This window comes from Nelusetta ayraudi, unplaced genomic scaffold (genome assembly GCF_046127955.1).
Source record: "Nelusetta ayraudi isolate G7.1 ecotype Tasmania unplaced genomic scaffold, CSIRO-AGI_Nayr_v1 ptg000083l, whole genome shotgun sequence".
Classification (NCBI taxonomy): domain Eukaryota; kingdom Metazoa; phylum Chordata; class Actinopteri; order Tetraodontiformes; family Monacanthidae; genus Nelusetta; species Nelusetta ayraudi.
In genome coordinates, this window is record NW_027466133.1 from 1,357,048 (window position 1) to 1,381,884 (window position 24,837).

The window sequence follows — 24,837 nt, forward strand, 5'->3', positions numbered from 1 at the left end:
CCCTTCAGAGGATGGTTGTCTGAAGGCAACCAGTCCCGCTGAGCCGCTGCCTTTTTTTTTTTAATAAGGGATGTGTTTGTTATGTATCTGGACCTTGAGTGTTTAAGTCAATCAGACTTAAACCGGCATTGAAAACGGTGACAACAAATCTGTTTTCGAATCAATCATTCCGCAATTGCTCTTGTCACAGTATGGTGACATTGGGGGTGAAAAGTATAGGCCTGATCCTATGTCTCGTTTTTTTTTTTTTTTTGTCCCTGCCCCTTGGCACTGAGTCACAAGGGCCAGTGTTTAACCCCCCCCACCCCCCCGCCCACCTATGAAATGGGAAACCCCTTTACAAACAGTTTACGCCTTTACTCTTGAAAATGTGCTCTGTTCTCCTTCAGCTGCAAGGTAGATTTTCAAAGATTACTCCCTTTCCTAAATCATTGCGTAGAATTGCAGCGTTAAAAATGCTCATAAAGAAATGAAACCCCAAAAATTGTGGGACTCTCATGCACACGTCACAAGTCACGTAAATGAACAGTTAATGCCGGCTAATGTTAACCTAAAGTTTGGACTGTGTCAACAAAGACGCCCATAATTCCATTGGAACAATGTTGAACTCCACCTGTGGTTGTAGCAAGTCATTATGGAACGGAAAAATAGATGCATTTGGTCGCCGTAGATTCAGAAGGCATTCTGGCAAATGACCCTTCGCCCTGTGTTTGAAGCGTGCCGCCAGACTATTCAGCCCCGACGCACCACTCGACGCGTTTATACGCACAAAAAAAATCGGAACCTCCCTGCGCCTAAATGTGAACGCGAAAATGTTGGGCGGGCCTAAGTGGGCGGAGTAAAAGTGTGAGATGGGATTGAGGCACTATGTCCCACCGAATGCTCTCCGTTGGTCCCCCTCCTCTGTGTCTCTCCACATTCCTACGACCGTCGCTAGCGATGACGTGGTGACGTGAAAGTCTGGAATCTCTGAGGAGCAAAAGAGTATCGCGAGAATTGGGTGGGTTTAAAGCATTTCTCGACAACCCCACCCGCCCCTCCTGTTTTACACTTTGCTTGACTGAAAAATGCTCCACTTTGGCACCGTCCGTCGCAAAAAAAAGCTTATTTGTTTTAAATAAATAAGGAAAAAAAAAGACAATTTCTTTTGAAAAATGGATTGAAATAAATAATAATAAGTTAAATCCATCTTAATAAATATATCTCTTACACACACGTATACATGTATATATATATATATATATACATATATATATATATATACATATATATATATATATACATATATATACATATATATATATACATATATATATATATACATATATACATATATATACATATATATATATGTATATATATATATGTATATATATATATATATATATATATATATATATATATATATTGGATTTCATGTGGATAATCCGTGAGCCGAAAGGTTTTCGCTGAGCTCCGGTGCGACGCTCGGCTTTGAAAATGAAATCACCATCCAGACTGTCGCTTTCTTGGAAGCAAACTTGTGTTTCACGGAAAGTTCTCCAAGAAAGAAAGAAAGAAGTCACCTCAAAATTTCCTCCGTTCTCCGTCATTTCCCAAAAACTGGAGGTGTAACAGTAAATGATCTTTAAATAAATCTTTTTTCCCCTCCAAATCAGGAGACGCCTCAAACTTTGCATCATGCTCGTCCAATACTGCTCGCGGGCCGAGTGAGTGTTCCTTCTGCGCGTCCCAGCTTCTCTCAGGCCTCTCCAATGTTACCGCTGTCACACAGGAGGCTCCTCCTTCGTTTACCGTCTCGAAAATTAGACCATAAATTCCACATTTGACCTTTACATTTGTAAAAACTCGCCTTTTCCCTTTTAAGTCCCGAAAAAAAATGCTCCAGAATCTGATCCGATGTCCAAGATCCTTGTTGAGGCGTCGTCGCCGTCAGACGCAACCGCACTTCCTGGCTGAGTGCTTCTTCAGCGTGTGGTACACCACGTTGTCGTCCAGAAAGGACAGGTCGTCATCGAAGGCGATGGGCCTGCAGCAAGTGCGGGAGGGCGTGTCCTTGTTCAGCTTCCTGTTGTGCGTGAGGTTGTTCAGGATCTTGTCGTAGTTTGTCTCTGCCTCTGCGCATGGCCCGCTGCAGTAGCGGAAGATCATCTCCTCCTTGGTCTGGTAGCCCAGTCCCAGGTCTGTCACGTTGAGGTGGACCTCCTTCAGCAGGCAGCCTCGCGTCTGCACCGCCAGCCGCTCCCGCGTCTTCTCGCCCCGCCCTCCTTTACCTCCTCGGCCTCCCGCCCGCCCTTTGCTGCGTCTCCGCTCGCTGCTGCCGCCGTGTCCCTTCCCCGCCCCCCCGTTTGCCGCCGCTCTCCTCTGGGCTCTGGTGCTCTCCCGGGGCTCCGACGATCTCCTCAGCCTGCCGATGGTGGCCTCAATAAAATCCATCACGTCGTCAAACTGCTCCGGATAGGGACCCGTGGCGTCGTCTGGCAGACACACAGAGGAGAGAGTCGGTTAAGGTGTGTCGTGAGATCGGAAGTAAGGACACAAACCAATCAACAACATGGAAATCTGTTGTTTAGTGCTTATAGTGAATAAGAAAAGAACAGATGAATCACTGGTTGGTGAAAAGTGACTGTCACTTTCCCTTTAAGATAAGGACTGTATTGATACTGAACTGAACTGATGAATACATTAACTGTTATTCACTGAAATGATGCAGCTGGTTGCTATTTAGCTTTAGTGTAGCACAAAGATGAGACCATCTGCCACAAGAAATCTTTATACTCTTTGGAAGTCCTCCTATGTATGAAACAGCCTTAGAGCTGTAACCTTTTTTTTGTTTGTTTTTAGTATTGAGGTGTGTGAGCTCTTTTTTTGAAGTTGTGAAAGTGAAGTTCCTGAGATAAAGACTCAGAAGGTTGACCTGAGTTGTTGTAAAAAAAAAAAAAAAAAAAAGAATGATATACGTTGCCGACTCCTCATGCGGTAGATGTTCAGCCAGGACATCCACAGTCCAAAATGTCCAGGGGGGAGAGAGAGAGATATAGAGAAAGAGAGAAAGAAAGAAGGAACTCATGTGCTGACACAGACAATGTCCATAAATACGGCTGAAATGTGCGGAGCAGGGTGCGTGTGGACTTATTGATTGGTCTCAGGTGGAGGAATGCGGCGAGCAGTCCAGAGCTGTTCGTATGGACGTGCAGGTGCCGTGCCGCAGTGTCGGTTCCAACACGGCGGCTGGGGGATGAGTCAGAGGCTGAAGATCAGAGGGCGTCAACGGTTCGAGGAGAGAGCAAAAGCAAAGCGGGAGCGCTGCACTTGTTGCTGATAACGCCGCTGCGTTCGCCGCCTCAAGCCACGAGTCTCCCTCTGCGTGTGTGTGACCTGGTTTGTCTTTGCATGCCGCTGCCGGCTTATTACGCCATAAGAGATTTCGCCGTTGCATCGCAGGGTCGACGAGGCCTCAGCGGCCAAAAAAATGAAATGAAATCAGACGCCGCCGCTCGCTCAAAGCGGACGTGTGCGCCAGCTCTGGGGCCATCTGCCGCCGTGCGCACGGCCTCCCAGTGTCCACGGCCCGTCCGTCCTGTCTGTCCGTCCTGGGTTACAAGTTGATTCTATTAGCGAGCGAGTCTCTCTCTCCTGCACCAGATGCCTGCGGGCCTCTGGAGCGGAGATCGCAGAGACAGATTGTTGCGAGATAAATCAACTTGTCCAAGTCTGATCGCACAACCTGCGCCGGTGTGACTAACTGTGTGTGCGTCGTCCTGTTGCTTGTAGTGTGCATGTGCGTGAAGTGTGTGTGAAGAATCCCGGGCGGGCGGGTGGGGGGGAAGTAGAGTAAAGCTTGGCAGGCGGCGCTGTCACCCATCTCTCCCCTCTTACACCTTCCCCCTGGCAGAGCGCCGGTCACCTGATCCGGCCTCCGACTGGCACAGCTGATTGGGTTTCCCACCGGCGTATCAGGTGGGCCAAGGTGAATTTGTTTGGACACACCTCCTCTTTTGATTTTGCACGACTTCTACTGCGCGTTTGGTTTACAGGATGCGCAGCAGCGGCCCGTGCGGCCCTGTGAGCGGCGCCGAGGGTCGCAAAGCCTTGCTGCTTTGCGTTGCTCGCTCTCAGCAGGGAGCTCCCCGCCTCGGTCAGGTTTTGCAACGTTGCATTTGTGTCGTCTGTGTCAAAAGTGTCTCGGTCTTTTCATGGCAGTTTCAAAAATGTTGTTTTATGCAGATGACGTGGTGCAAGAAGCTTTGGACGCTGCTGCACATGGCGAGAACGTTGTAAGGAAATGAGACAGGGGTTGAAAAAACGAAGCAGGGCTAATAAGCACTTTACCACGCTGGACTTTTTCATAGTTCAATGTTCAAATATGGTCTTGTGCACCTGTTCCACAGAAGCATCATCATCACTCTGTAGCGTTAAGCACAAAGTTTTATGCCCAAAATCCAGAGAGAAATAATCGTATCTTTTTTTTGGCTGCTGTCATTTTTAATCCTTACAGGAAAACCCGATCATAAAAGAGAGAATGACCTGCCCCTTCCCGGGTCCGCTGCTGTCATTTCCATTATTAGCGCTCAGTTAATTGTCCTGCGTTTACAGAGCCGGGCCGGTGATGTCACCGCCGACCGTATGGAGGATGAAGCTCCCAATGTTCCATTCCTTATCTAGTTCTCGGCCGTGCCCGCCTCCTGGCTTGAGGATGACAGAGTGTCACGCGGATCTAAACAATTACAAATTCCTGCCCACCGTCGCCGTCGGCCCCCGGAACATAAACACAGGACTCTCGTCGGACTCCTCAAACTTTCCGGGCCCGCGGCTTCCGCGGCGCAGCAGCCACTCCTCTGGAAATTCCTGCGAGGGCTGCTTGGCCCTGAACTGTCGGGAGGCCACGGCCGCGGCGGTCTGACTTCTAGCAGACGGGTAAAGGTCAGGAGGGGGGGGAGGGGGGTGGGGCAGTGAGGGGGGGTGGGTATGGGGGGGGGGGGGGGGTCCCTAAACTCACGGAGAGGCAGAAAGGGGAAGCGTGACCCGGTGGTCCCTGTCTTATCCCCGCTGCCGGGGCTTGTTTTGACATGTGAGTGATGTAACCAGCGCGGCAATAAAACATAAATTAAGATCTTTGTCTCCGATAAGGAGCCTGTTTTAAGAACTCTTATCAGCGCAGGATTCCACTCGACCACATATCACCTTACATCCAGGTGTAATTAGCCGGTGCTGTCAACAGCTCCCCTCAAATCACCCGAGCCAGAAGAACTCTAAACTCTGATGTGATTTCTTTTTTTTTTTTTTTTACAACAGGAGACAAATCAGCGTCTGGTCTTACATGCGTCCTCCATGGAGACCTCCTGCAGGCCGCGCTGGTCGTCGTCGCCCAGCTGGAAGTTCGACTCTTGGTCCTCCGCTGACAGGGACGTCGTATCACTGTAGCCGCCCGGGTAGTAGGTCCTCTTGGCAGGGCGAGCGCTTTGGTAGAGGGGCCGTGCAGCAGCGACAGAGCTCAGGAGCAACAAACACGTGGCCAGAACATCCCATAACTTCATCTTAGACTCAGTTTCTGTGAAGAAAGCTGCAGCGGGGAGGAGAGAAGAGAGGGCTTTGTGGTTGTTGCACAGAAACATACAAATAATAGACAGTTTTGCGGTTGTTGTTGTTGTTGTAGTTTTCCCTCTGAAGGGGCTGTTGGAGATGTGGGCCAACTCCTGTTCCAATTCACTTCGGCCACTGTGTGTAAAACGGCGTGTCTCACTACGCGTTTATAACTGTGTCATGGTGTCAGCAGGCTAGTGGCTTTTCATAGTGTCACACAGTCCCCCCCTCAAGTTCTAAACGAAAGCAAGGCAAATTAAAAGGTCGCATTTCCGTCACTAAATTGTAGAGACAAATCACATAAGAGGTCGCTGGTGGTGCTGGTGGTGCTGGTGGTGCTCGTGGGCGGAACGTGCGTAAAAGTGTCGTTTCTAATACTCCAAACACCCTGGACGAGCTGTTTATTTCCACCACATCGCGGCTGTAAGTGTTGCTGATGCTCGTGGCGCTCCGAGGGCGTCTCGCGCACAGGGGGGAGAAAAAAAAAAAAGAGAAAGGACAGACAAACACCAAATGCGGAGGTTGTAAACGTGCGCCATGCAGGCGCGCGCTGGCGACCGTCGGCTAAATACTGGTGTGAGTCGGCCAGATGGCGATCCTTGCGGAGCTTACGTGACTCCGGTCTGTCTCCCCGGCGTGTTGAGTCTACAGCCAAGCCAAACAGCGCCGTGTGGGTAAATACTGGGCTTTTTGACGCGCACGCTGCGGTCCAAACAAGTTGGACTTTCCTTCGAGCGGCGCGTTCGTTCGCCTGCCTGCCTGCCTGCCTGCCTTCCTGCCTTTAAACACAATTCACTCGCCTCTCGAAGGCACCGGTGGGACGTTTCCAAACGATGCCTCCCTCCCTCCGTTTGTGACTCACCTTAAACACGGCCCATGCAGACCTGGAACTCGCTCGGCTCGTCTGCGTGTAAATCCAAACACAAGACGCGCGACTCATTTAGTATCCGGGAGCTGCGCGAACTGGCGCAAAATTCCAAACTCCCCTCCCCGCAGTCTCCCGCCTCGAGTGGAAGGAAGAGGGCGAGCTCGAGGCGCCCGCGGACCAGGTGTGCGTGCGCGTGGGTCTCTCTGTCTCTCTGTCTCTCTGTCTCTCTCCGGTGCAACCAGCCTCCGAACCGCGCACCGACTCCTTCTGGCACGAGCACAGTCCAAAGGTAGAGGCGTCGAGGAGCGCGCGCCGAGTGCCGCTGCGCCCTCGGGTTGGAGAGGGGATTGTTGGAGGGGCGGTTGGGTGGGTGGGTGTCTCTTGGGGCGGTGAGATACGGTAGCTTGCAGCCGCTGATTGATTGGATGCTACGTTTCCACGCTGGAAATCCGAGAAAGTTCCACCATCTCAAAAGTGAGCGGAGTCCGATGAAGACATCAGGAGGCTGGCGGGTCGAGGTAGCCGCTGCTGGGAGCGCTGGGAAGAGGTGCGCAAAAATCCGCCTCCCGCAGAAGTTAAGAAAAGGAAAAAAAATATTATATCCCACAAAGCTGCGTTCAGATGTTTCAAAGCCGCCGGCACCGAACGGGATCTCGTCGCGGTAAACAAGTCAGACGGCGGCCTGAGTTCTCCATGTTCCTTCCCGCACGCGTCGTCCTCGCACACTGGGGTCTCGGCTGACTCTCGAGCGGGACGGACGTCTGCGCATGATACACCGCGCCGTGCGCGCAGGACCGTTTGGAGAGATTTATAGCTGAGTGGCGCTCTGACGCGCTGCCTCGTCGGTGTCCGCCCCCCCCCCCCTTTTGTGCCCCCCCTTCCCTCCCCCACCAGCCCCCCCTCTCACTGTGCGCAGCAGAGCTCCAAACATCTCCGCAAAGCAAAGCCCCGGCAGCCCCCCGGTCGGAAGGGAGCGCAGTTTTCAGATGTCTTGGGGATTATGTCACACATCCCGGTGTCCTCGGATTAGATTTCAGTATGCGGGAATGCGATTGGGAGATGATCTGCTGCGATGCCTGCTCCAAACCTGATCTGCGGCGCGCGCACCGACGGTGTCCAGTTGCCAAAAAAAAAAAGAAAAAAAAGTCCTCCTCCAAAAGCTGCGTTAAAAAAAAAATGCAACTCGTGAGTTGACTATTTCTTTTCTCTTTTGACACATGTGCCGCTCCAGATATATTTGAGTGCTCGTGGTGGCTGCAGGGAGTAGGTTTCTGCTCGTCAAGGTGAGCCCGAGTCGAGGTCGACCCCACTTTCACCTCGCCACAGCAGCCAGCCGGGCCGCCTCCTCTTCCTCTTCCTCCTCCGGGACGGCACCACAGCTTTCCCTCCAGCCGAAACTAAACATTCGAGGGCTTAGCGGCTTTTATTTTCACGCGTTAAAACGTCGATAATGACGGCCCCGCTGAGTGAAAGGCTGCAGAAATCCTCCGACTCTCTGCTCTCCGCCGCTCTCTTTTCACGGCGAGGCATCATCAGTGTGTTTGCTCAAGGTCTGAGACTTCCTGTCAATACACGTTTTCCTCCGGAGCGTTCATGCACGCCAAGCCCATTCGCTAAATTGTATCTGCGTGGTCCGGTGCCAAGTCCTCATTGTATGGATTCCTCCCTGTCGTGTTCTTGCACGGCTCCGCTGCTGTTTTGCAGCCCGACAGCTGCTTGTTTTGCAACTTTTTAGCTGCATTTCTGGGCGACGCCGTTGTTTGACCCCCGCAGTCGACTTCAACTCTGACCCTTCTGATCGGCCTCCTGACACAGTTTCTCTGGTTTTTATTTTTCTCTGTGATTCAGGAGTTACAAACAATTTTGTTTGCCAAAACTGGGAAGTTCAGCTGTCCTGGGAAAAAAAAGCACAGCGTGGTGCCGCGAGTTGTTTCCTGCCGCTGCACGCAGCGATAACCCCGGGGGCTCACATCAACTCTGGAAGGTTAATGAATGTCAAGGAATCGACTCTTACATAAACAATCCCGACCACATCCATGTCGCATCAAACTGTCTGAGCTGCCGCCATGCACTGAAAGACCCATTCACCTGAAGTCAGAGCCGGTTGTAGTAGCCCGGGGTTGTTTTGAGTTCATCGACAAAAAAACCCATTGATGTGATACGTTTCGGAACACTAGTTGCCAAATCTGGAGCCTTGAGCAAAATAAGTCGCTCGGCTAATTACCTGCCACACGAGTTATTTGGGTTTTGGTCTTTTTTTGACTTATTAGACACCGACAGCTCACCACGTTTGATGAGCACGATGTCGTACATCTTGTTACTTACAACACGAGTACAACATTGCTGAACAAGTATTCATTAGCGGGTAAATGTTTCCGTACATGCACGTGATCAACGAATCAGCAAACCTTTAAGACACAAGGTGAAAATAAGAGGCACAGAGGTGGAAAAAAAAAAGAAGTCTCGCTGCCAAATGCTTCAGTTTGATCTGAGTTGGAAGCCACCTTGCAGTTGGATGAAGGACGGAGAGCAGCGCTGAAAACTTTTCTTGATGATGACATAATGTCAACCTTTGTCTTTTTTTGTTTGATGGTGACGGACGGATGATTCTGTCCAATAACATTCCAGGTTTTCCACAGTTTCATTTAATATCTAAATGTTCTCCACGAGATTTTTCCAACGCGGACGTGTGGAATAAATGCAGTCTGTCCAATTTTCTCTTTTTTTTTCTGTGGACGCTCCCGATCGATGAGCTGTCAGCCGCCTGTCAGTCAGAGGAGAGGAGGCACAACAGCAGAACAGAGGCTCTCCTTGTCTCCTGGAGGAGTCCTCGCTGAGCCCTCCTCTGTCTCGCACCCCCGGCCACTTGTGAAGATAATGGCGGCCCGGAATAGAAACATCTGACAGGGTTCCTTCTGTGCGGCGGCGGGGGGCCCGAACACTGGAGCTACTCTGATAAATATTAATTTGTCTGAGGGACGGGAGTGAGCTGGTGCGACTCACCGCCGTGTGGGGAGTGAGGAAGACACTCGTCATTCACGCACGAGCGGCCCGAGCCTTCAGAAGCTTTTATGTGGCCGGCGGCAACGAGAAGCTCGGCGTTGGAGTTCAACCAGGGGTTCCGGAGAAGGAAAAACACCAACAACTTGGCGACGGACGATGGTGTTGGTCCAGCTGTGCGGTCCTGCTTTTTTCTTTTAGAATTTTCTCATTATAGAATTAACGAGAGCATAAAATAGTTGTCTAACAGTCCAAATCAGCTGGTTCAGATTATCGTTGGAATAGTTTAAGCAACAAAAAAAGATCAACAGAAGAATTTGAAACAAATGCCCCACATGTTTTTACTATCTTGTCTCCTTCCCGCGCGTCTCTTCCGACCACTTTTAATCACGTTTTCTTGCCTCTTGATTCAATAAGACATTTTGCTGCATGTGACATGCATTAAAATTATGGCATACCATGACTTGTTACGCACGTTCCAGGGCTGGGAGAAAGAAAAAAGGAAAACAAAAATATATGAGGACATGCTCTTCCAGACTCCCACAGCCATAAATAAATTTGAAAAGCATTGCTGTGGCTTGGACGTGGAGTTTTGAGTTTTGGAAAATCCGGAGGGAATTGAAAGGGTGACATGAACCACTTCTGATTCATTTGGCGCTCGCTGCATTCGTTCAAGTGTGTTGTTCACGGCTGCCGAGCGAGTGTGTGAAGAAGAAGAACCCGGGCCAGGTCGGGATTTACTCAGGACCCTGGAGGACATGCTTCACCTGCCGGCTCCCACTGACTAAGCATGCGGCCGGGATTCACCGCTTGATTTTCATGGGACGGAGCTCGCCATCCTACGTGCGGCAGGTAGGTGGCGCTGCCATTGTTGCAGAAGTTATTGTGATTCGTGACGGTTATGATTTGTGCCGTCCCAGTTACATCAGATCAGAATCAGAATCAGAAGCACGTTTATTGCCAAGTTAGTTTTACACTTACAAGGAATTTGCTTTGGCGTATATATATAAAAAAAAAAAAGAACAGCTAACTTTACTCATGAACTAAATAACAAATTACAAAATAATAGTAATAATAAAATAAAAGAAATGTGTGTGCAGGAGAGGTGCGTTAATGAAATGCTTATTGTCCAAGTGGGGGAGGGAGGAGACTCAGGAACTGTTTATGAGAACAGTTTTTGGGTCGGGAGGTTCTGGTCCTGATGGACCGCAGCCGAGGGAAGAGACACAATCAGTCCATGAGCAGGATGGGAGAGGTCGGCTACGGTTTTGCTCGCCCCCCTGGACTTCCTCTCCAGATTCGCCTTCTTCCTCTTCTGATGCCCGGTGGTGCACTAAGTGCTCTGAGGTTTCCCTAGAAATCCTTTTTGCACCCTCCTTGCGCATCTCGCAGACAGTTGAGTGACGCCCAGAAGGATTCATCATCATCATCATCATCATCGTCTGGACCGCAGCCCATCGCCGGGGTCACGTCTCCAGTTCGCACAGTGTGCCGCTTTGATTCGGCACCGACCGGGTCGTGAACCCTCGACCCTCAGACGCTGCGGGATCATCTGGACATAAAGGTGCTCTGAACTGAAGGGACGATCTCACTGGTGCTATAAAGGCTCCTCGTGTCTGCGTCTTGGAAAACGGTGCAGCAGCAAAACAGGCCGGACCGTCATTTCATCCAGTTTCTCTGCTCTGCAAACGGGTTCGTTGGAAAAGATCCGATCACTTCAGCCGTCGTAGTTTCCTCCTCATTCTGTATCGGATGAGTTTGTGACGTTTTCAGAGGAGGTTCTGGGTAGTTTAAAAAAAGAAAGTGAAAGCACATCTGTAAATCTGTAATATTTACCAGCCACCGTGACGATTATTCAAGGACAAATCGAGTCAGTTAAAGGAATTTTGGCTGAGACCTTCGTAGCCCTGTGACAACGACAAAAACAAGGACAACAACAACAACAACAACAACAACACCAGCAGCAGTACGAGTTCCAAGAAGGCGCCGGCCAGCTGTGCCTGGTTCCTGTTAATCAAAGAATTTATGAGCCTCATCCCAACGACAACACACGCAAACTCGTACAACGCCAGCCGCGTAAACGCCTCGTCTCAAGTCCGTGCTTGTCTTCCGCTCCGTTTGACTGTTCAGGCAAATTATTCATTGACGTCGCAGCCAGAAGTCTGTCATCACTCGGCTGCGACATCCAGGGACCCGCCACGTGTTTCACGGTGTCACGGCCGGCTGAGTTCTGATGGCTTCCGATAAAAAAAAAAATGTGGACCTTGGAAGATGTCAATTATTCAGAAAGTCTGGGAAGCTAAAACACCAAATTCAAGGCGGGAGCCTTCACCTGCCTTACCTCACTGGTTCTCTAAAAGAATTAGTTCTGAACATTAGCCCTTTGTGATGTCACATATGGTCTTGATTCCTCTCCCAGGTTGTTGACAACAGCCTCCAGCCAAGTGCTGGCTCCGCCCTCCCAGCAGCTAAAATCTGAAAGCGTTTTATTAGCTGGAGGCTGCAAACACAAGACTAAATATGCTGTTTTCCTGAAGAGTTTTAGACAATTGACCATGAATGACTTTGCAATTTAATAATCAGCATGTTAAATATCAAGTTGAATATTTCTCCCCATGTTTACCAAAGTTCCTAATGGTGGTTAAGAGCTAGTTCACCGTGTTATGTTATATCATGTAATTATACTGTAAGCTGAGAGGAATCCAGGACGAAGAATAAAGCCCTGAAAAAAGCGGCAAAAATTGAAACTTTTATAATCACAATGACCCAAAAGCAAGCAAGCAAGCAAGCAAGCAAGCAAGCAACCAGCCCAACAAGCAAACAGACAGAAAAACTCCCTCCTGACTTTGCCTCCTGTGTGACACAGCAGCTCAGATCCGCCGGTCTGCCAGAATGTGATCAGCTGATACCCAGGGGGGCCAATTGGTGGGGGCAGGAAGAGAGAGGCTGCCCCCCCTTGGCCTCCACTGCAACACCCCCTACCCCCACACACACACACACACACACACACACACACACAACCCTCTACACCACAACCACCACCACCACCCACCCCTCTCTCCCTGCAGCATCACCCTTGGCACGGAGTGTCGGGACGCAGGCAGGCAGGCAGGCAGGTAGTCAGATTGGCACAGCGCTCATGTGATCCATTAGAGGCTGTCTGCTGCGAATCAGATGTGGCACGACACCAAACAACCGAGTCCTGCTGGCCTCCGCCGCAGCGTTTCCATTCATTTAAGTCGTCCAGCAAAGGTTGTTGTGTCTCTTTTTTTTTTAATGAGCGCCTCCGCTGTCACTCCCATGCAGGTTTTATCCGTCCGAAAATATGCACTGGCCCTTGTGTGCGCGTGTGCGTGCGTGTGTGTGTAAATGAGCTCACTTGGTACTATCAAAGTGCTGGCAGGACTATGACACTGTTATAAATAGCGGCGGCAGGAAGTGAGGAAGGTTAAATCTCTCAGACTCAGATGCTAAATGTGTCGAAGGGGAGCCGTTTAAAGATGCACGCGTCCTTTTATACCCGCCTGCGTCGCGGTGCGATGCAACGCGACGCGCTGCCCTGCGAACTTCGGCCCGCTCTGCTCCGCTCACCTCGGTGCCGCCACGCGGATTCTCTCTCTTTAAGGCTCGGCGCTGCGTGTCGCAACAGCACATGCACGCCGTGTGAGCAGCTTGTTATTGGCCAAGGGTGAATTATCACCTCCTGGGCAAAGACGGGCCGGGTAAGCTCTCTCTCTCTCTCTCTCTCTCTCTCTCTCTCTCTCTCTCTCTCTCTCCCTCTCGCTCTCTCTCACTCTCGCTCTCTCTCACTCTCGCTCTCTCTCTCCCACGGTGACCGGTGACTCCATGAAGCCGAGGAACCGAGATCTCAAGGTCCTTCTTCTTTATTGCTGTGGAAAAGTTTGTGCGGCGTAAGCACGATGACACAGCGGTTTAAAGGCCCCAGTGTGTAAGAGCTCTCTCTCTTTAGGAGAAATTTGTTATATAAAAAGAATACAATGTTATACGTTCATCGTTTTATGCGGAAAAACTGGGACCACCGTGCACATTGTTTGCAATATACTTTCTTGCCACTAGATGGCTTGCACAGCGGGGCTTTAATATTTTTTCTTTTTTGCGAAGAATTCTTTGAAACAGAACCTCTGACAGTGCCGCAGTCTTAGATTTCCGCTACAATTCAAAGAATTTCAGTCCCTTCACTCGTAGTCGCTATCAATTTGTTTGCTGACCATGAAGTCGCATCCTAAAACCAAGACCTCGTCTCAGCTTCCGCCGGATTTTTAGCCGTTTGTCTCCAGTGTGTAGTATGCGACGGCATCTCCGCGGTCTGAGACAGTTGCCTCCTTCTACCTGCGGTGACTTTGACCTTTGACCCTCGGCAGCTGTCGGCGCCGCCGCCGCCCCCATATCGGAGACGTGTGGGATTCTCACCGCCGCCGCCGCCGCCTGCAACCAGCGCCGGAACCCTGCGCCCGGATTTACAGATTTCGCCACTCAAAGGGCTTCCGCCGCCGCCTCCTCCGGCCGTGTTACTAAACAAACAGCCGGGGGCGAAGACGAGAGGCTCCCACGCTGCGCCGCTCGTTGTCCGTTTGTTTTATGTATCTGGCTCGGTTTACAGATTCAAACGCTGCTATTTTGACGGCGACCCCTGGCCTTCAAGTCGACTCGCCCCCGAGCGTCTTGCAAAACAAGGTCGGGCTAATTCGGAGAGGGAAGAAGCGTCGGGGATGCGTTTGTGGGAAGGCGGTGGTTGCAGCCGCCGGCGGCGGCGGCGGTTAGCAGCTCGATGGCAGGCAGAGGGGGCGGATCCTGTTTCCGCTCCGGTCCTCCGTTCTAATCCGGCCTGGTATGTGTCGGGATCAGAGCGGCTCCGTTTTGCTGTTGCCATCCGGTGTCGGAGCGGTCGCACTCGCCAAGTTCACATTTAATCCGCTGCTGCAAATATGTTGCAGAAAGTAACGTAAGAACGTCCCGCTGCATGCCAGCCCTGGGAACTGAACTTTATAGAGCCGCTGTCATGCAAGATTCACTTTGTTGTTGTTTCCACATCTGCATCCAGCAATGAGAAAGAAAGTCCATGAGTTCCTTCGGTTGTTGTTCTTTACAATTTCTGAGTTACTATTAGCTTAATTTAAATTAAAAAAAAAAAAACTTTTTTTTTTTATGTCATTAAAGGGAACTGATACCTCTTCCAGCTTAGAGCTCCTTATTGACACCCTCTTTCAAACATTTGTAATGTCCAGCAAAGCATACATTTATGACAGAAATTAAATGAAATAATTGTTACATTAAGGTTTGATTGGTTTTTTTTTATTATTTCATTTTTTTTGTTAACAAAATTATTATTATTTAAGTATTGTGTTTTGCGTCGTGATTTAGCACCAGAAAACAAGCAAACAAAATATAGATATAAAGAGTGGAGGCTTGATTTTTGCGGAATGACTGCATGGTCACAATGTTTTGATACATTCCCCAAAAAACACATTTTTTAACTGCAGAAAATGAAGTCACGTTTGCATTTTCTTTTCCCCCTTCTCTCTGTTTAACGTCCTGTTTAATATAAAACAGTGACGCTAAAAATGTATTTCAATAAATTTATTTCAATTCATAATTTCCATAGTTGCTCATCTTATCTCATCTCGGTTAGGCTTTTTATGATTTCAACAACACCGAAGGTCCAACTATAGCCATGCTTGTGTGTTCTATGTGCAGTGTAGAAACTTTTACAAGGAGCCCTGCGGTGCAGAAAAGGGGGAAAAACCCATCGCAGTAACTCTGGCAACACTCGCACTGAGCTAGAGATGCTCATAACCCGGCGCTGCTGCTGCTGTTGCTGCTGCCGCGACTCGCCGGACCTCTCCGAGTTCGCTCGGCGGTTCCTTTACGCCGTCGAGGTTACAAGTTCACGTTTTAACTGGGGGGCCACCCGCCTTTTTCACGTGTAAACTCCCGGCCGTGCCAGGCACTGCGAATCCATTAGGGACAGATGTGGACGGCTGGCAGAGAGAGAGAGCGAGAGAGCGAGAGAGAGCGAGGCCGAGGTTTTTTTTCCCCCGGCCCAGGACAAATGTGACTCATGATTACGCTAAAACAGGATGTAGCCGTCATCCCGCGAGTTCCATATGTCACCGCTATTGAATTACGTGACGGCTGCAGAGCGTGGCGGAGCCCCGGCAGTCGGTCACTGCTGTCGTGAAGCGAAACCGCCGCCGCCGCCACCACATTGGCGGACGGTGGTGGCGGTGGCGGTGACCTTGAACTTTGTTTCTGGGGCAACAGGCGCTTTTTTTTTTTGTAGTAGGGAGCTCAGCGGGACAGGAAAGGAACTGGAGGTAATCTAATCAGCGCTCACGGGGAGGAGAGGCTGTGGGAAAGTTGAATTGCCGCGTCAAATTGGTCCCAAGGTCAGAATAATTAGCGATAGCCGCTACATAAGCCGGTCGTTTAGCGCGCTGGCTGGCTCGAGCGAGCCCTCCGCCCGTGTCAGTGGGTTATCCGGAGGCTCTTTCTGACGTCACTGAGGGCTTTGTGAGGGACTTCCCTCAGAAGAAAAGAACTTCAGCGAGGTGGCGCCGCCGTCTAACAGCTACAAGCGGCACTTTAGACCGCGAGCTTCCGCTACGGGCCATAAAAAACGGAAAGGAGAGAATGATGGGATTATCAAAGGCCTTTTATCGCCATTATCAGAAAATTGAGCCTGGGTTAATTTGTAATGTGAAGGACGGCCTTGTGTACACAAGACGGCAGCCAGTTATTCAGGGCCAAGGCAAAACCGCCGCCCACCACTTTGTTTTGTGAGTTTGACACGACCGGCGCAGGTATCAGTGGGGAGGCGGGGGGGGGAGTGGGGGGGGCTTCGGGTTCACAGATCAAGGTTCAGGTGTCAAACGGTGACTCGGCTCTGAGCTTTGGGGGCAGTAAATGCGTCCAAGCCGCGCTGGAAGGGTTTGAAGCATCGGAGCAGAATTCCTGGATAAATCTCCCGCCTGAACTGAAGACGTGAACTTTGTCGCCGCAGTAACAAGATAATCTGGCCACCGGTGTCGCACATCGCTCCCATTCCGAGACACTTTATCGGTGCGGGCGAGCGAGCGAGCGAGTGACGAGGAAAAAAAAACAAAAACACTCCAGCTGTCTTTGTGACCTGTGTCAGACGATCCGGCCGCAGGTTAGGATGCTGAGTCGGGATCGTGTTACCAACAATTGGCACGCAACAAGTTTGTGTGTAGAATCAGCCGCTTGACGCGCCGGGACAGCTGAGGAGACTCTGGACGGACGGAGGGACGGACGGAGGGATGGATGAAGGGATGGAGGGAGGAATGAAGGGATGTGACTGACAGATATAAGAGCATCCAGAGTGTTGATAGATGTTCGTGCTGATGGAGATCCTGGAGATGTTAAATTGGAATCATAGATTGCCTGTAAATACATATAAATAAATAAATATTTTATATATATATAATTCTAGAAATCAGCCCTGTGTGATGTCACAAAGGGCCTCCAAAACCTCTACCAGGTTAGAGGTTAGAGGCCACACCTGCAGCCAGGTGTGAGCTCCGCCGTCTGAGACCAGCTTGTTTTCCAAACCTGCCTGGAAGGTTTCAGTTTTCGCAGCAGGCTGTAAACAGAGGGCTAATTAGTTTTGAAGAGCGCGTAATTACGCTGGGGATAATTTGTTGCGCGGGTACTCAAGTAAAGTCTGCGATGAACATAAAGATCCGACAATATGGACCTCTTGTTGTCGCATGATGGTTTTTTTTCCTTCGAGGCGCAGATTAAAACTAGAATATTAACTACAAGAGCTACAAAATAACAGGGAGACACTGGGTGCAGAAAGTCAGACTTTGCAGTAACAACAACTCGGTCCCAGCAGTCGTCACGTTCTGCACCGTTTGCCATGAATTATGGTCCGTCCGGCCCCCGAAGGTCAATGATCCAACTTTTCGCGAGGATCAACACACTCAGGCGTTTCCTAAAGAGCTGTTTTCCAGCTCTTCTCCTTTTTTTTTCGAAAACAAAAAAATTACAGTTTGAGGAACGGCGGAGGGAGGGAGAGGGTCATAGGGGGCAGCGCTTCTGCGAAAAGAGGCGGCTATCACGTTTCCAACTCGTTTCTTTTGCGGTGAACAGAGGAACCCGGGTACCTGTCGCCGCTAAAACGGAGAGGTGTCAAAAGTGAAACGCGATCGGCGCTACGTGACAAAGGGAGGAACGTCTGAGAGGAGGAGGCGGGGGAGGAGGGCAGCAGCAGCAGGTGGGGGGATTGGGAGGGGCCTCACGGCAGCCGTGGCCATAGGGGGTTCGAGCCAGCCCCCCCCACCCCCCAGAGTCCAAGATGGCGGCCCCCATTCATTTCAGTGTAGTTGCTCACCCAGCGCATACACCAAAAAAGCTTTGGACTTCCGCATTAATGGGTCCATACAGCATGTGGAGTAGCGTCACTTCCCCTCATGCCTCTGTAACTTAGGTGATCTATTTGGCCAATCAGAACCATTCTGGAGGCGTCACTTTCAGACACGTCAGGACGCAGCCAATCAGAACGAGATGAGACACTATAACACTATAATAAACTCTTTTCTGGTGATTTTCTGGCCTTTATCATTTTTTTAAACGACTAAAAGACGATAAGTGAAAAATCTACAATAGAAAGATTTGCTATCAGGTCACAGCCGTCCTAAAAGGTCTTAAAGCCGTTTATTTTAGTGTTGCGGTCTATGGGGAAAATGCTTTTTGGGCCCATGGGATTTTTTTTTGTTGCTGAAGTACCTCGAGTGGCCACTGGGAAAAACCGGCTAGCTGCCATATTGCCATTCCGGTATGCAGTTCTTATAATACAGCCATGGTTCGAGCGGCAGAAACGGCCGCTACGAGTCTGTGACACATGTCCCCCCCGGGGGGGGTTCCTCACCCCCCTGCCTGCCTTTGGTGTGTCATCATGTTACGGCCGCTGTCAGGAGGCCGCCGCCCTGTCGGCCTGCACGCCTGCTGCATTGTTCCCCCTCCGCCGCGAGTGGACGAGCGGATGAAAAGGGAGGGGAGTCGTTGAGAGAGGGAGAGAGAGAGAGAGAGAGAGAGAGAGAGAGAGAGAGAGCGGGCGAGCGAGCCGCCTTTCTCTTGGTCCTATTGTTGCCTCTGGGTCTGTGCCCTGCCCCCCCCCCCCCCTTTTTTTTTTAAAACGCTGCTAAAGTGAAATATGGCGCTGATCAAAGGCCGCTGCACGACGGCCCCGCTGGCGGTGGGGTTTTTCTTCTATTTTTTTTTCATCTCTTGTGAGTGAGAGTGAGAGTGAATAGAGCAGAGAGAGAGAGAGAGAGAGAGAATGAGGGAGAGAGAGAGAGAGAGAGAGGCTTCTGACGGGGCAACACGGCCCGATGATGAAGTGAATCAACAGCCACATTATCTCCTCCGTCCTGTTGATCTTGAAAGGATTCACCTGAGGAGGCCAGAGCTCAATACCACACCTGGTACTGCTCGGCGCTCTTTGTCCCCCCCCCCCCCACACACCACCACCACCACCACCACTGCTGCCGCTGCCACCGCCGCTGTCTGTTCAATAAGAAGAAGAAAAAAATTCCCGTCCTGAATGAGGCACTTTTGATTGTAAGAAGGGGCCGGGCGTATTGATCGCAACATTGATATTATCGATACCAAGTGGAATGTTGGTATCGGGCCGATACCTGGATGATGAGATTTTGTTGCAGTTTTTCTCCTAGACGTCCGACAAATTACTCCGACTTCCTTCAAGCTTACACACACACACACACACACACACACACACACACACACACACACACACACACACACACACACACACACACACACACACACCCAGTTGAGAAGTTGTTGGCTGTTTGTGATTTAAGGTAGTTTTTGTTGCGTTGCTGACATTGTTTTGTTTTGTGTTTTGTTACATCGTTAGCTTTTTGTTACTCCGCACTGGTGATTTGCTGAATTGCGTGTCGTAAAAGGAGAAGCGTTGCTTCTTCTCTTTTTTCTTTTTTACGGCCCGCTAGTGGAAGAGGAGGAGGAAGAGGAGGAGAGGACGAGTCCTGCGTGAGGATCCAAGGGCCGAGTGCCTCAGTCAAAACGCGGCCCAGATGTGCTTAAGCCCAAAATAAACAGTGGACAGATGCAGTTTTACTGTCTGACGGCGCTGGTGGGCAGGCCAGGCAGCGGCAGGCCAGGCAGCGGCAGGCCAGGCAGGCCTTCACTTGCACCGAGGAAGAAAAAACACAGAGAAAAATAAAGAAAAACTTGCACGTCTTCCGGGTTAAACGCCGCAACATCAGCTGACCAGATTCAACTGGAGATCCGTGTTTGCGCCTCGCCTCAGTTTGTTAAGTGCCCGTGTTGGCTGATCCATTGCTAAAATGAAGCATTTAAAAACAACATCTCCGGTAGAACGTGAAAGTGACGTTAAAGTCACACCAAGAAAGAATCCGTGCCCTCAGACGGACGTCAAGTGTGAGGTTTTATTCCTCTCACAGGATGACTGAGTGTGAGAGCCGCGTGCCAGTCTGTCTCAAGGTGCCGCGAGATCAAGAACAGTCCACCGCCTCGCCAGGTGGGAAAGCTAAACTTTCAGGGGTCAGAGGTCGCCAACACTGGAGTGGTCACACACGTGTCAGAGCGCTATTTACAACAGGAGAGGCCCACCTCGGACCACCTACATCTGCTGCTGCTGCTGCTGCTCCGCCGGCGTGCGCTCAGCGTCTGCAGGGGGGTGGGGTGGGGTGGGCGTGCTTTGAGTTTAATTCCACCAGGGGGCAGTAAAGTTCCACACAACGCTATTTTACTCTGTTCGCTGTTGGGGAACTGAGTTGAGGAAAGAAGCGACTGGACTTGTCCATCGTGTGAAATGATATTAGTACGCCTACTAAATATTCTTTCTGAATATTTAAATTTCAGTTAAATCATTCATCAAAAATACGTTATATGTATGTGGGAAACAGAACATTTAGTTTTCCGTCTATAGCCAGATGCTTACAACGCTGTGCTTCGAATTGTCCTTCAAATCAAATCACTCGCATATGTTTTTCGCCGTCCATGTTTGAAGCACAAGATCAAAACATTCAAAGCATGTCTCTGCTCCTGCGGATGGAAGGTTCGGATTCGCCGGCGGCCACTGGACCGGCAGCTTGATTGTGTTGCCCTCTGGTGGTCGCAATTGAATTGTGGCAATCGAATTGCATAAACAACGTTTTGTACTATTTGATGTTTCTGGGAAGCCTAACTGAAATTTAAAAAAAACACACAAAGACAGAGAAAAAGGATTTTTTTTCTTTTTCTAAATAGTTTATAGTCGAAGCACTCAGAAGCTTTGAGGCAGAACTTGACAGTGTGCCAAGAACACGGCGGTGAAGAAAAACCTAAATTGAAAAAACAATAACACTGCAATGGGGAACAGGAAGAGGAAGAGGATACGCAGCGAATACATCATGGACGGGAAGCAGCAAGGTGTATCGCAGTGCTGGTGTACTTCCACCACAGCTACATTAGAAAAACTGCACAAGCTGCAAAAGTGTTTTAGATTAAAAAATGAAAATCTGAGCTAGAATCATCTCGCTCTGTGATCGCAACTTTCAACTGTCAACTTCCACAACAGCTTTCTTCCACTATGCTCTCTCGGTTCCCTGGAAGCAATATTTGTATTACGTACATTTACGTAGTTAGCCCTGTGTGTCTCCAGCTAAACCTTTTGGACCTTCCACAAATTTGAGAGGGTACAAAAACAAGGTGGTCACAGATGATCGGAGCCAACGCCTAACAGGGACTGCGTTTGCCAACCTGGAGAGTTAACGGTGCCCATTGTGATGTCACAGAGGTCCCATTTCTAGAACTGTGTGTTTTTAGGATGCTGATTTTCTGACTTATCTCAGCCCTGGCGGGTTCCCAGACATGCTGGAGACACAGTTTGCTGATAATGATTAAAAAAAAAACTCTGCTGAAGGGAAATCTGCATCATATGGGACCTGATTGGCTTGTAGGGGTTGTGAATCCCCATGATGCATTCCTGCGGTCATCAGTAGACTCAATCGACTCTTTTGCCTGGAGACTCTGTTAAAACTCTTAGAGGCCCCCTTTCTGAGTCATGTGATGCGATGCGCTGGAACCACAGCGGAGCACCGATGGCTCCGATTCATCGATAACTGAGCAACGCTCTGGCAGAGCTTTATTGATAATCCGCCGTCCCTGCCGCTTGCTGTAACTAAATCTTGACTAATCCATACAGCCTGCCATGTCGGAGGCCCTTAACATAAATGAGCGGCTGATCCTGCCGGCCATTAGATAAAACGTTTCACATAATTACAGGTCGGATCTGGTCGTCTGTCTGTATCCACCCCGTTGCTGCTGCTGCTGCTGCTGCTGCTGCCGCGGGTGCACACGCAGGCTTACCCAACATCTGAATGTAATCAATATAAAGGTGGCGTCAAAATTAACGGTCACACGGCGTGAAGGTGACTGGCCGTTAGCGTGTCAGGCATCCGTCACCCAAGCTCGGGGTCAAGCGATGGGGGAGGGGCCTCGGGCGGGCCAGGCCTCGCCAAGGAAACAAGCTAGGACATGTCATGCATCGTCAGTCAGTCAGCATCGTCCCCGCCCATGTAACTGCCAAATGTTGAGGAAGAAAAAAACAATAGTCTCAGAAAAATAAAGTGAATTGTGCGTCAATGTTTTCTTTTGCAAAGGGAAAAAGGGAGGTTGCCGTAAATTATTTGTCGTGCTCTGCAAGAACGAAGGAATAAACACTTCAAAATATGCAGTAGTAAGTTTTGTTTTCAACCGCGTTCAAGGTTCGAGGTGACCTGTGTTGAGACCTGTGGGAAAATGATTTTTTGGCTGCAGTGCCTCGAGTGGCCACTGGAAAAGATAATTGTCACCATATTGGAAGTACGAAGCAGTGACCAGTTCTCATGATACATCCATGATGAGGCTGAAAATTGTAACTTTTGAACATTAATGAATTCAAATAAAGTCGTCACGTGTCGGATTGCGATGCATCTAAGTACGGAAGAGGATTAGGGTCACAAGAAGAGAAAAAATTTAGGATAGAATTTTTTTTTTTTTAAGTTTCGAGATTAAAGGCGAAATTTTGACATTAAGATTGACGCAAAAAAGATGAAATTTCATGAATAAAATCGAAATTTTGCAATTCATGTCAACGTGAAGTTCGTCAAAATGTTGTGAATAAAGTCGAAAGAACACCTGTTCGGCAGTTTACTGTTAACAGTGGGTAAATGGGTTAATCCACCATCCACTTTATTCACAAAATTTCCACTTTATTTGCGTCAACTTTATTCACAAAATTTCCACTTTATTTGCGTCGACTTTATTCACGAAATCCATCTTTTTAAACGTCGACTTTTTTCACAAAATTTTGACTGTATGCAGGGAATTTCAACTTAAAACTCAAAATAAAAAAAATTAAATAAAAACTTCCTTCCAGTAATATTTTTTTCTCTTCTTGTGGCCCTCATCCTCCAATCTATCGGCGCACCCCTGATGTGAACTTTTACCTCAGAAGGCTCTCCAGCCTGGTTCCCGTCTGTAACGATTTTCTCCATTTTCACACGAGGACTCAGCGGCATCCCGCCCCCCGTCACCCCCCGTCGCCCCCCGTCACCCCCCACTTACCCCCTCACCCCTCCCAGGGCTCCTTCTTCCCCGCCCAAAACACATTTTGTGGCATGCGTTTATTTTTTCTTCCGTCGCCCCCTTCGCACCTCAGCTGGAGCCGCCGAGGTGACAGACTGGCCTGACAGTAATTGGATGTTTGATTGTTGCGGCGGGGTTACCTCGGGCGCACGCAGGCCCAAGTCCAAGCCAAGCAGTCCTCTCGTCTCTCACCCGAAACCACCAGCAGGAGGACGGAAGAAAGCGAGAGACGTAAAATGAAAGCTCTGCCTTGTGACCAAACAATCTTGGAATTCAACCTGGTTATCCTGATGTCTACAATCACTGGGAATGAACCATTCATGTAAAAAAAAAAAAAAAATACATACTCATACTCTGCAGGACGCACCATTGCTGAAAGATCTCTTTGTGTCCGGAACAAAGACGACACAGTGGACCCCAGTACCCGTGATGCTCCGCCGTGGATCAGCTGGTAGTTTGACCCAGATAAAGAAGTAAATAAACATTAATAAACTAGGAGATAAAAACATCCCATAGAACAAGTGGCATCCGTGTTGCTCGGCTCCTGCGACTCATCCAGGATTTTGAACATCCATCTCCTCTTTTCATAGAGTGTGTACTGAAACATATGGAAACGCCCCCTTTGTGATGTCACAGGGGGAAGTGATTCGGCTCTATCTTTTGCAGCTTTTTTCTTGCAGTTGGGTCAAACAAATGGCTAAATCTGCTATTTTCTGCTCTTCGATGTTTTTCTCTTTGGATCATTTATAATCGGCTGCAGCATTTGACACATACATACATATACTGTATATATTTATGGACATATACATATTTCTATGTATATATAAACCAACATTTTCTCATGTGCCCTTTGAAAGACTCTAAAGTGGCAAAACACGTTCCGAGGAGTTGGGCCACGACATTCCATGACACATCATGATGCCTCATGGCTTCACCCTTGACTGCGGCTGAGGACGTCCTCACCCCCCACCCCCGCCCAACCCCACCTCCCCCACCTCCCTCCCCTCCCCCCACCCGTCGAAGGTTTCACTCCAGCCAGTAATCGTGTTTCGGAAGCTCCGGATCAATTCCTACCTTCAGCCGCATCGACGAGCGGTTATTTGATGCAGTTCACCAACACTGTATTCATTCTAAATTGGATTTGGGGTGAAGGAGTTGAGAGAGAGAGACAGGATGATGGAGAGGAGGAGGAGGAGGAGGAGGAGGAGCAGCAGGTTTAGCGACGACAGGAATCGGAAGGGAAGTGAGCACATTTGTCCACCGGTGGAGGACGAGTGCTCGGCGACGGCTCTGTTTCCCCCCAAAGAGCGCTGACCCAGAAGTGTAAAAACTCATTCGCCTCCTGTGAGCTGATGTCCAGGCTGAATCTTCTCCAGCTCCAACCACACACACACACACACACACACACACACACACACACACACACACACACACACAACACACACACACACATGCAGGCAGGCACACGCGCACCAGAGGAAATATTAAGGGCAACAGGAAAAACGCAGCAGCGATTTGCTCACTTGCGCATGACGTGATAAACATCGGTAGGCTTTTATCTGAGTGCTCTATCCCCCGTGCGTGCACTCGTGTGTGTGTGTGTGTGTGTGAGAGAGAGAGAGAGAGAGAGAGAGAGAGAGAGAGAGAGAGAGAAAGAGAGAGAGAGAGAGCAAGAGAGAACAAGTCGGACGCCTTTTAAAAGGTTTGGGGTGTTTTTTTCTTTGTTT

At 49.6% G+C, this 24,837-nt stretch overlaps 1 protein-coding gene across 2 annotated transcripts; it reads right to left on the reverse strand.

Moving 5' to 3' along the window:
- Positions 1-1,389: 1,389 nt before the first annotated feature.
- Positions 1,390-7,228, reverse strand: gdnfa (glial cell derived neurotrophic factor a). Of its 2 annotated transcripts, XM_076044867.1 has the most exons (3): positions 6,446-7,228; positions 5,321-5,563; positions 1,390-2,477 (listed from the first exon to the last, which is right to left on the reverse strand). In XM_076044867.1, exons 2-3 carry the CDS (start codon positions 5,535-5,537, stop codon positions 1,933-1,935), a joined length of 762 nt encoding a protein of 253 aa, XP_075900982.1. In that variant the 5' UTR covers positions 5,538-5,563; positions 6,446-7,228; the 3' UTR covers positions 1,390-1,932. The 2 variants fall into 2 exon arrangements, with proteins under 2 accessions (XP_075900982.1, XP_075900983.1); XM_076044868.1 differs by lacking the exons at positions 5,321-5,563; positions 6,446-7,228 and adding an exon at positions 2,961-4,452.
- Positions 7,229-24,837: the final 17,609 nt, after the last annotated feature.

Excerpts from the sequence above, each read along its gene's own strand:
- gdnfa (XM_076044867.1), bottom strand. The coding sequence starts at position 5,537 with ATGAAGTTATGGGATGTTCTGGCCACGTGTTTGTTGCTCCTGAGCTCT. Across the intron at positions 2,478-5,320 it reads GGTCTCCATGGAGGACGCAT|ACGACGCCACGGGTCCCTAT; the intron begins GTAAGACCAGAC and ends TGTGTCTGCCAG.